Source organism: Pristis pectinata, chromosome 7 (assembly GCF_009764475.1).
Source record: "Pristis pectinata isolate sPriPec2 chromosome 7, sPriPec2.1.pri, whole genome shotgun sequence".
NCBI lineage: Eukaryota > Metazoa > Chordata > Chondrichthyes > Rhinopristiformes > Pristidae > Pristis > Pristis pectinata.
In genome coordinates this window covers 96804310-96816914 of record NC_067411.1, presented here as the reverse complement: position 1 = coordinate 96816914, position 12605 = coordinate 96804310, and the positions used below count along the sequence as shown (strand labels likewise).

At 39.0% G+C, this 12605-nt stretch overlaps 1 protein-coding gene across 1 annotated transcript in view; it reads left to right on the top strand.

The window, feature by feature from the left end:
• Window positions 1-12605, top strand: part of adgrv1 (adhesion G protein-coupled receptor V1) — a 249447-nt gene that overhangs the window by 133392 nt on the left and 103450 nt on the right. Inside the window, exons 43-46 of the mRNA XM_052020663.1 lie at window positions 1513-1688; window positions 11138-11259; window positions 11746-11927; window positions 12040-12186. Of these exons, the coding sequence (XP_051876623.1) occupies window positions 1513-1688; window positions 11138-11259; window positions 11746-11927; window positions 12040-12186 (627 nt within the window). The remainder of the gene's footprint in view (window positions 1-1512; window positions 1689-11137; window positions 11260-11745; window positions 11928-12039; window positions 12187-12605) is intronic.

The following is a 12605-nucleotide window of genomic DNA, read 5'->3' as shown; positions in this document are numbered from 1 at the left end:
ATGGATCTTTTCTCTCTGTGGATCCTCAAAGGGTGGTGTAAACAATCTTTGAATATTTTTATGGCAAAAGTAGACAGATAATTGATAAGAAAAGGTGAAAGATTACTGTGGGTAGATAGAAATGCAGAGTGAAGGTTAAAATCACATCAGCACATGATCTTATTAAATGGCAGAACTGGTCTGATAACTGAGTGGCCAACTCCTGCTCCTAAGTTGTATGTTTGTATGTGATTCCAAAAAAAAAGTGATCCAGGGGCAAAAAGTACTCATATTTTATATGAAAAGTATTGGATGTGCATTCACTTCCTGTTAATCCCCTTGATTATTACCTCCTGTTCTGCTAGTTCTATTATGTCTGTCTGACATCCAGACCAGACTGATGTGCACTTTTCCATCCAAGCTATATAATGCTTCACACCACCCTCTTCCACCTCACCTCAGAATCTTTGCTGCTTGTAAAGCAAGGTGATTATTTGTAAAATATTTTCATACCTTTTTCTAATGAAAAGGGTGAGCATTGCGACACCCCTTCCCACTTATGCTGGCTGGATCCCTGTTCCTGACCAACTGTTTCACCAGACCTTGGTTAAAACCATACCTAATCTTTTACTGTGTTCCCACCTTCATGGTAGTATTGACAACCATTGCCAGTCCTGCCCCTAAAACATCAGGAAAGCTTTGGAGGAGGTGCTCGGTGCAACACCTTCCTTGGTGTGAAGCTGGATCATCATCTGTGGACAAAATGACAGAAACAGCTATTAAAACGAGCAAGGAGTAAGGATAGCATGGTTACGTTATGAAATGACTGAGACACAGATGAGAAAAATCCCTTTGCAGATGTCTTTTTATGCTCAGGGTTAATGTTAGGATATACTATATAGTTTTGGGTTAGATGCAGTGTGCTTTTGCTCTTAGTTCAATAGTTGGCTGCTTGGTTTAGCTCAGTTCAATGCCCCATCTAGTGGCCTACGTAAGTACTTGCATACGGCATCGTACCCTGACCAGTTTGGTAAATAGGTTTATTATTGTCACGTGTACTGAGGTACAGCGGAAAATCTTTGTTATGCATGCCGTCCATACAGATCATTTCAGTGCATTGAGATAGTACAAGGGAAAACAATAACAGAATGCAGAATAAAGTGTTACAGCTACAGACAAAGTGCAGTGCAGGCAGACAATAAGGTGCAAGGCCATCTTAGGTTTAGATTTAAAAGAGTAGAACTATTCTAATAGAAGTAATGAGTAGATCTGCAGAGAGCAGCTTGCAATGAGTCACCACACTAGCGCCATTGTCACACTCCAGTGCCATTGTTTATTAGCAACTGTGTCTATTCTATTGGTTTATTATTGTCACCTGTACAGTGAAAAGCTTTGTATGCTATCTAGGCAGATCATGCCATACATAAGTACATTGAGGTAGTAAAAAGAAAACAGAATCCAGAATATAGTGTTGTAACTTGAGGTACATCATGTTTGATTATAAGTATGTTGTTTGCATTTTTGTTTCCTCAGATTCTGCGTATTTCTGCTGTATTGGATGAAGAGTCAGAGATGGATGAAGAATTCTTGGTTACTTTGTTTGGCCCTACAGGAGGGGCTAGGCTGGGTGACAAAATACAGGTCCTGATAACAATCCTTCAGAACCAGGCGCCACTGGGACTTTTTAGCATCTTCCCAGTAGAAAACAGGTGAGATAAATCTTACAACATAGAACAATTTACATTGGAAATGAAGGATATGTTTTGGGATCCTTCAGCAATTCATAACAGTAAACTAAATTTACAATCCAAAAGATCGTAAATTCAAAATTTGGCCTCAATTTGTAATCAGCAAATTTTTCTTCCAGCAAACAAACGTCTTGTAGAATTTACCAGTTCATGGTAATGGCATTTGTTTTAAAACTGTCATTATCTTAACTTCTCAGAAATTTTGGGGTAATTATTCCAAGTGAAAATTTCCTGGATTCTATAGTGATGTTTTTAATTTTTTTAAACACAATTTTGCTTACAAACATAATTTTTTGCAGTCTATCGATATTTTAGAAAAATATGACAGAAGTCTTGTGGCTCCATAGCTGTCTATACATACTACCTGGCACTTTCAGGACTTGTGCCTTCCAATACTGCACCCCAATCATATTCATGTGAACAGGCCTGCTCTAAACATATGGATGGGATGCCACTCTGTGTGGAGTTCTGGGAAAGACAGCCACTCATCCTGACAGGGGCGCTGGGGTGGGCCCATGTCCCAAGTGGAGCATGGGACAGGTCTCCACTCTCCTGGCTGCCTTTGTGCATGATATCCTGTCGCACAACATTATCAGGTCTCTTCAGCCACTCTTATTTCTGACCACACACAGTAACACCCAGGCACATTTGGCAGTGCATACCTGCATTCCATGACATTTTGCTTGAGATTACCAAGAACTGACCAGCTTCCACCCCTCCCCATTTTCTCCCTTCATCTTTGCCAGTATCTGGATTATGTTCCTTAACCATTAAACTTGGTTTTGCAACATAAGCAGACAACAGAATTCTGATGTATTATTTTCAAGGCTGTTTTGTCACAACTTTTACATTTTTTAAGTGTACATATTTTATTTATTCATGCTTATTTGTACTTGTCATGGATGGAAGCAAAGCAGTTTATTAAGGATTAGTAATATTGTGCATTTTGCAAATTTGTATGACATTCAGTGGAATCATTTGAATGCCAGCTAAATTAATAAATTGGTTTATTATTGTCACATGTATAGAGGTACAGTGAAAAACTTTGTTTTGCATGCCATCAATACAGATCATTTCATCACATCAGTACATCGAGGTAGTACAAGGGAAAAGCAATAACAGAATGAGGAATATAGTGTTACAGTTGCAGAGAAAGTGCAGTGCAGGCAGACAATAAGGTGCAAGATGAAGAGGTAGATTGAGGTCAAGAGTCTATCTTATCGTATGTGAGGTCTATTCAATAGTCTTATATAAATAAGGTGAATTATAGCTAATGGGAAAACGACTGTATGTTGGCAAAAATGTAGAGTAATTCATCTTCTGATGTTTACTATTTGAATTTCAAAAACACTAAGAAGAAAGAGATATAATGTAGAGTTAACACAACTTTTTCTGCCTGAAATAAATTGCAATGCTAATGTTAATGGGTAATGGTTATCAGTGTATGGGCAACCTACAGCTTCAATCCCACGGTGATAAGACCATTGAACAGTTCCCTTATATGATGAGATGGACTCTTGACTTCACAATCTACCTTGTTATGACCTTGCACCTTATTGTCTACCTGCAAAGCACTTCCCTGTAGCTGTGACACTTTACTCTAAATTCTGTAATTGTTTTTACCCCATACTACCTCAATGCGCTGTGTAATGAATTGATCTGTATGAACGGTATGCAAGACCACTGTGACAATAATAAACCAATACCAACATAAGCGATTGTTCATGTTAAGCATGGATATTTTATGTGGTGGGGACTATAATTGGCTTTACCTACGCAATCTGAAGGACAGTGGGTCTCTAAGAATAACCCTGTTTATCTGTGAAATCAATAATCTCATCAGTCGTTTTCTATAGGACAATGTACAGACATTTCAGCTGTATGTAACGACAAACAATAGGAGGAAATAAGGCACAAATTTAATGAATCGTTAACTTCTGTTCTTATTTACTTCTCGCAGGAAATTGGACAAAAACTCAGTAAAATTCACCAGACTGATGTTCTGGTTGCCTGCCCTATTTTTTTGAAAAACACTGTGTATGTAAAGTGTTATTGGAAGTTTATTTGATCTAAGGAAATCTAGTTTAAAAGCTCAAAACGTTTGAATGATTTTAACCAAATTGGTGATGGTATTAACAACCTCTTTGATCAAACAGCTTGGTTCAAAAATACAATGCCATACCAGGTAATGGACTTAAAAACAAACTGAGGTTTGTTCTATGAGTTCTAGTGTTAATATGTCACTAAATTACTGCTCTACAGACAGAAGCCTAAATAATATATGTAAAAAATTATCTGATGAGATTATTGACTCAAGGCATTACAATGGAACTTGGCTTTGCTCTTGCCTGACGACACCACCTTGCTCTTAGGTGCACATACGCATGCTGTCTAGAATTAATTTGATGGTAATTCAAAGCAGAAACTGTGGTTGATGTATTTCCTGTCCCTCCATGATTCAGGGTACTGAGGCCAATTGTGATTTCTCCAACAGCTAACATTTGCACGATGCATCAGTTCTGGTCCATGGGAGTAGATCTTTATGCAATATTGATTTGCACTACAATTATTTTACATTGTGAAATCAGGAAGGTTTTATTTCTTTTTGTTGCTTTATTTAGGACTCGCTCTCTGAGCCTGGAGGAAGGCCATAGAACTTTGTATTTTAATATTTCTCGAAGTAATGGCTTAGGGAATAGAGTCACTGTGGAGTGGGAGACACAGGCTGGAACAGCATATGGAACAAGTGAGTTGCACTTTTAGAAATAATGTGTAGTTACACATAGAAAATCTGTTGCAAAAGGTTAAATATAATTCTGTTGTGATAGTTAAAATCTCTGAGTGGCTACATTGATTGAGAATGTATGCACTGTTAACAATAACAGAAACAGGTTTGAATGGATTGCTTCTTTATTTTTTATAAAGAATATGTCATTTTACAATCATACTATACCTTTACTTTTTCTCTCATTTTTATTCTTTGTTATTTCATTAATGTTTAATTTATTTTGCTGGTGGAGGACTTCCTATGCCACAAGGCTTTGTGGTTGAGAACTTGGGGTGTGACTGCTTTACCGTAATTTTTTAAAATATAAATGCTTCTGTAGATCGAGTCACTGGAGTTCATTGGGCTGCCTTGTTGATCTACATCCTTCTACTTTAAGAAATAATAAGTTGGGTTATCGGTACAATGGACTTTGCATTATTTTCTTTTTGTATACACGTTGCCATTGAAACATTTTCAGAAATTCTTAGTTGCTTTGTTTATTCTTACCTTGGCTCTGTTTTTCTTTAATTGGAATTTGTGGTTTTAATCTCTTTGTTAAATTAATTAGTTGCTCACATTAATTTATTTTTGTGTGTTTTCCTGGATTTTGTTTTAAATTGAAAAATTAAGGCTAAACATTGATTCTGCAGAATATTATCAGAATTAAAAACAGGGAAAGTGAAGCCTGAGGTAAACTTGGAACATAAATACATAAAATATAGCTTTAATATTGGTTCCGTCCTTCGCCTTTCAGTGAGATCATGCTGATCTCTCACCTAACATCGTATAGCTCTTTTTGCTCCTTTTTCTTTGATACTTTTGGTGATTAATCTGTTAACCAAGATTTCAAAGAAACAGTTAACGTTCAAAAAGATGCATTTCACTGTGTGTTTCAATGTACATGTGACTAATAAAAATGTCTTATCTTATTTGTGAAAGAGTTTTGAAAGGCAGAGTAAATAAAGATTAGAATATATACACGAAAAAGAATTCGGCTGTGCTTAACAGTATAAATTAGTGCTCAATGAGTTGAGGTTACTGGTAAACAAATATGAAAAGGAAAATGATATTCTTGGTAATATGGAAACGTGATTTAAAGAGGAGCAGGACTGGAAGCCTAATGTTACTTGTTATGGCTTTCCGGATGATGTATACAGGGGTCTAAGCTAAAGGAGAAGTTTGCTGATATTGGCTGACAAACCATCATAGCGGTGAGAGGGAATGATATATCAGAGGGATCATCAAATAAGCCCATGTGTATTAAATCAAAGATCAAAAAAGGTGCAAACACACTCTTGAAAGTGCACTATAGCCCTCCAAATGGTCTGAGGGAGATAGAAGGGCAACTTTGGAAGCAAAGGTGTAAAGCACCAGGGCAATAATAACAGGAGATTTCAATTGCCCTAATGTTAACTTGGCGAGGGTCAACACAAAAGGTTTAGATGGCAACAAGTCCCTAAATTGCATTGAGAACATTTTTAGCCAGCATGTTTCAGGCTCAACAAAAAGGAGTACAATTTTGGAGTTAGTCTTGGAGAATGATTCTGGTACCAGTGGGAGAGCAGTGATCATCATTCAATTAGATTTAGGATAGTTATTGAAAAAGATGAAATTAAAGTGGGGCAAGGCCAATTTTCCTAGAGTAGGAAGTAATTTGTCAAAATTGGACCAGAAATATCTCTTTGAAGGTAATTCAGTCTCAGGATAATAGGAGGCATTTAAGAAAGATATTCAAGGAGTTCAGTGTAAATGTGTTCCCACAGAGGAAATGGATGTGACTGCCAAATGTAGAACCTGTTGGATGACAAGATGCATGGAGGGTGGGATAAGTCAAAAAAGGAAATTACTTTTAGGCTCTGAGAGCTTAATACAGCAGCAAGGACACAGGAGTGTACAAAGTGTAGCGATGAAATTAAACAAAATTTAGGAAAGCAAATGCAGATTATGCAAAAAAAATATTGGTAAGTAAAATAAAACACCCAAAGCTATAGCAAGAGGATAATTAGGGAAAGAGTAGGTTCTTTTGGGAATGGAAAGGTAATCTATGTGTGAAAGCAAGGAATGTGGATAAGGTCCTTAATGCATATTTTGTAACAGTCTTCACAAAAGAGGGTGATGGAGCTGATGTTGTAGTTAAGATGAACAAGTGTGAAATATTACAGAGATGAGATGAGATTTCTTTATCAGTCACAATGTACATCGAAACACACAGTGAAATGCATCTTTTGCGTGGAGTGTTCTGGGGACAGCCCGCAAGTGTCGCCACGCTTCCGGCGCCAACATAACATGCCCACAACTTCCTAACCCGATAAATAAAACAAAAGAGGAAGTACTAAGGGGTTTATCATCTTTAAAAATGGATACATTGCCAGACTAAATGAAATATGTCCCTAGCTATTAAAAGAAGCCAGGAAGGAAATTAGAACATAGAACAGTACAGCACAGAACAGGCCCTTTGGCCCACAATGTTGTGCCGATATAGCTTATTGCCTCCTACCTACAGAATGCCTATGTCCCTCTATTTTTCTTTCATTCATGTGCCCATCCAAGACCCTCTTAAAAGCCCCCAATGAATTTGCCTCCACCACCCTATCAGGCAATGCATTCCAGGCATCCACCACTTTCTCAGTAAAAAAACATATCCCTCACGTCTGTTCTGAACCTATCCCCCCTCACCTTAAATGCATTCCCTCTGGTATTGGATCGCTCAATAATGGGAAAAAGATATTGCTTGTCCACCCTATCTATGCCCCTCATAATTTTATACACTTCCAACAGATCATCCCTCAGCCTCCACCGCTCCAGAGAAAAGAGCCCAAGTTTGTCCAGCCTCTCCTGATATCACATGCCCTCTAATCCAGGCAACATCCTAGTAAACCTCCACTACACCCTTTCTAAAGCCTCGACATCCTTCCTATAGTGAGGTGACCAGAATTGCACGCAATACTCTAAAGGTGGCCTAACCAGAGTTCTATAGAGATGCATCGTAACTTCTTGACTTCTATACTCAATACCCTGATTGTGGAGGCTCTGATGACCTTTCAGTCATCTCTGGCTACATGATTAGAAACGATTAGAGGACTACTAACTAACTGACAGTGTTGAGGAAGTGATAAACCAAGTAATTATAGACCAGTGGAGTTAACTTTGGTGGAGGGGGGGGGTGCAAATTATTGGAATCCATTCTGTGGGACAGCATTAAGCTTTGTTTAGAAAAGCACAGACTGTTGACCAACAATCAGCATCAATTTGTTGGGAAGAGTTGTGTTTGGCTCACTTGATGAATGATTTGAGGAGGTAACAAAGAGACTTGACAAAGGCATTGCTTTTGATGAAGTCTGTTTGGATTTTGGCAAGGCTTTTTACAAGGCCTGCATTTCAGGCTGGTCAAAAAACTAAAAGTGCATGGGATCCAAGGGAGAGGGGCAATTAGAATCTAACTGGCAAGGGGGTTGGGTTGGGTTGCAAAGGTTAACGATTGATGGGTATTTTGTGAGTTAAAGGCAGATCCTACACTCAGTCCCTTGCTTTTTGTAATATGTGTAAATGATTTAGACCTCAGTATAGGGGCCATGATAAAGAAAATTTTTTTTGATACAAACATTATTCATTTAATTATCCATGAGGAAGAAAGTATTAGGCTACAGGAAGATATAGATGGCCTGACACTGGGCAGAGAAATGGCAAGTGACATTTAATCCAGAGAAGTACAAGGTAATAATGCATTTGGTGGACTTGTAACAAGGCAAGGGAAAAGATATTGAATAGTGTGGCTGAACAAAGAGACCTTTGAATGTATGTCGACAGGTACTTAAAGATAGCAGGACAAGTTAATAAGTTGCCTAAAAAGGCACACAGAATGCTTTCTGTTATTTGCTGGGGGACAGAATAAAGGGGTAGTGAGGCTGTGCTAAAATTGTACTCACCACTACAGCTTGAGTGCTGTATGCACACATTACAGGAGGGATGTGATTTCATTGGAGAGGGTACAGAGGAGATGTATGAGTGAAAATTTTACCCACGAGGAAAGATTGTATAGGCTGTGGTTGTTTTTCTTGGAACAGAGGGAATTGAAAGGAGACTTAAATGAAAAATATAAAATTATGAGAGGCTGAGATAAAGTAAATGGGAAGAAATTGTTCCCCTTCACTGAGGCATCAAAAACCAAAGGCATAGATTTAAAGTAACTAGTAGAAGAATCAGAGGGAAGATAAAGATTTGTTCACCCTTAGGGTGGTAAGGTTCTGCTTGAACGGGTAGAGACAGAAACCCTCATCATTATTGAAAAAGGACTTGAAAAGCTGTGACTTGCAGGGTTATGGACCTAGAGACGGAAGGTGGGATTAGGTTAGGGAGTACCTTTTCAACTGGCACAGAGATGATGAGCCAAGTGGCCTCCAGTGTTGTAAACATGATGTGATTCTGTCTATGATTCTGAGATTAATATCTTGGGTCAAACTCTTGAACTTTGTAGCTCGGAGAAAAGGCTGAAGTAGATAAGGAAGTCTGTGGAGCTGGGGTAAAGTAGTTAGAGCCTTCATTTAGAACCATAAGCAATACAAGTGGTGTAAAAGTCCTCCGAGACACAAGATCTTCAGTAAGAGGAGGTGCAGTGAGGCAGCTGGTAGAGCTTCTACCTCACAGCTCCAGCAACTCGGGATAAATATTGAACTCAGGTGCTGCCTTTGTCGTGTTTGCACGTGCTCCCTGTGACCATGGGGTTTCCTCTGGGTGCTTCCTCGGGGTTTCTTCCTGCATCCCAAAGATGTATGGGTTGTTAGGTTAATTGGCCACTATAAATCGAGTGGTAGAATCTGGGGGAAGTTGAAGGACACGTAGGGAGAATGAAAATAGGATTCGTGCAGATGAGCGCTTGATGGTTGATGCAGAGTGGTGGACCAACGGGTGTGTTTCCTTGCTGTGTGACTCTGTAACTGTATAAAATGAATGGATTGACAGTTCCAGTGCCAGGCCGAATCTGGCACAGGATCCACACTCAGATTCCCCAGTTTAAATACGGGAGAATTCCAACAAGTTTGCGCTCTACAACTGGACTCTGCGCAGAGTTCAGTAGCAGGTCATAGTGACAGATTGGCTGGCAGGAATCTGTCAGCAAGTTCAGAACTTCTGCATTTAGATAGTCATGCACTGAAGTCACAACCTTGTCAGCATTTACAAAGGATAAAATGTTGGGAATTTTCTGTGGAACTTCTTGCGTTTTAATATTACCTCAGCTAATAATAGGTAGATTTAGTATTACCGATACATTGGTACTTTTTAACTCTGCTTATGAAATGTAGGAGCCCATTTGTTTTATGTCTACCATCAATTTTGTGAGGCTACAAAGTGAATGAAGAGCAAGTAAGATGAGATATTTAAAGCTTAGAAGGTGCAACGGAGGTAGGAGGAAAACAGGTTCCAACAGCACCCACAAAATGTAGAATGTTAAAATTAGTTGTAGTTGAGGAATGGCGGGGTTGGTTGTAGGTGACTGTTGGAAAATTTGCATTTATCCTGCCAGTGCTTCCAACAGAGAGAGTAAAGGTTCATCACATTGATTCCTGGAATAGTGAATTTGCCTCGTAAGGAGAAATATAACAGACTGGGCCCGTACTGTCTCGAGAGAAGAATGAAAGGGGGTTGACAGGATGGATATGTAGAGTTGATGTTTTCCCTGGTTTGTGTGTCCAGAAGCATGGGTAGCTGACTCAAAACAAGAGGTTGGCCATTCAACACTGCATTGGGAAAAAATCTCTTCACACAATGGGTGGTGAATCTTTAGAACCCTCTACCCATGAGGACTGTGGAGGCTCAGTCACTGAGTGTATTCAAGACATTGATTTACAGATATTGAGGAAATCAAGAGGTATGCAGTTAGTGGGGATGGGTGATTAGAATCCTTGATATAAGGAAGGAATAGATTGCAAAGGAAATCAGTGCAATGGGGAATTCTTCAATTAATGGAAAGAGTCTACCAATGGGATAGTCAGAGGCTATTTCCCAGGGCTGAAATGGTTGCCATAAGAGAACACAGGTTTAAGGTGCCGGAGAGTAGGTACAGAGGAGATGTCAGGGGTAAGGTTTTTACTCAGAGAGTGGTGAGTGTGTGGAATGGGCTGCCGGCAACGGTGGTGGAGGCGGATACGATAGGGTCCTTTAGGACACTTTTGGATAGGTACATGGAGCTTAGGAAAATAGAGGGCTATGGGTAAGCCTAGTAGTTTCTAAGGTAGGGACATGTTCAGCACAGCTTTGTGGGCCGAAGGGCCTGTATTGTGCTGTAGGTTTTCTATGTTTCTACTGTGAAATCAAGTAGGGCACAGAAATGAGTGGCAACTTGGCAGCTCTGAATGTGGCGTTGTGGGAAGCCATGATTTGTTCAGGAATGAAACTTCGTGGTACCAACGGTTTTGAAAGTGTCTCAGATGATGGTTAATAATTGACCAAAAAGTTTGAAAAGAAAACCTCAAAAATTTGTAACAAATGCAGCAAAATCATATCAGGAATGGCACGATACAATATGTGGACCAGAACTTCCAAAGTAATGGCTAATTTGAGTATGGATATAGATACAATGATCACAGTTTCAAAAATGCACAATGGATATTTAGTTGAACATCTGCTAGATTGACTTTTCTCACAGCTTGCACAGGGCTTTGATTAATGTGGAACCTCTGTATGCTTCAGTCATTGTCCTGTGTCAGAAAGAGAATGGGTTGATGGTGGAGACCTGCCAAACAAAATGTACCCAGTTCTTCCTGCAAGGTCAGTAGGGCAGAATATATACTGCGGCCAATATGATCAGTGAGTTGAGATGGGAACCTGGATACATCTATAATGATGTTTTGGCCTTTGCTAATTGGTTTCCTTTCCCTAATCCTCTCTATGTATGCATTTCCACCCAGCCTGTATTGCAGTACTTTGAAGGTGGGGAGGATTGTTTTTATGAAAATGATGAGCACAAAATTACATGAAGAGAGAAATAAACTGAGAATGAGAGAAATTAATCAGATGGCACTGAGCAGCCTATGTTCACGTGGTGGGTTGCCATCAGCATCATAGGTCTTACTGGAGGCGGTGGGAACAGCTGAAAACTGCTAGATTAAGACTTTTTTTAAGCAAGATAGTGGAGATATAAATTGACAGTGGAAAGTAAGTCATTAAGGTTTTTGATGTAACATTATATAGTTCTGTTTAAAATGTTAAGTTATCAATGTTTAATTAATATCCACATTTTTCTTGTCTTTTCAGGGGGTGATGTTCAAGTGCTGTCCACATTGCAGAATTTCCCTGAAGTACTCGGCTCAAGGTGGTGCTTCCTGACATTTAACAACAGCCTGTTTGGAATTTTTCTTCAAATAAACGGAAGCAGTTGGAAGGTAGATGCTGTGTCAACCCTATATCAATGGCGTGGTGTATTTGTCCCAGTGCAGGTAAAGGGAAAGAATCCAAAATGCTCTTGAATTGCTTATTCTGAAATTACAATTGACTTTTTAGTCATTTTGGAAACCTGAGAAATTAATGATGTTGTTGTTGTTCTCACAGAACATCGAAACATGGAACCCGACAGGCTGCACGACGTTTGTCAAAAGTGATGTATCTTATATAGTCATTACCCACAGTGGAATAACAGGAACGAAAGCATCCAATAACAGCATTTACAGGTTTACATTGCAATCTGAATTAACATTGGTATGAGCTATATAAAGCTTCCTGTTTTTAGTTATTAATATGAATGTGTTACAGTAAACTAATTAGAGTTGTTTTCGACAGAATAGAATTTGTCACAGGGGAATGATCTGAGGAAATGTATTTGGTCCATGCATATATAACAACTCATCAGATTACTGTTGAATTGTGATCACCAGCAAACCAGCAGCATTCACTGCTAACATTACAATTCAGCAATTCCTATGCCAGGTGTCAATTCGGGGAAGCCCAGGTGTTCCACAGCTGTGAGATCATCATGCTACCTTATCACCAAATATAACATTCTTTCAGGCATATGTCAGGAAACAAAAGACATATTTTCCAGTTAAATTTTAAATATTATACAGTGTGCTGAATAAGGACTAGAACATACCAATATAATTAAGATGGAAATTGAAATT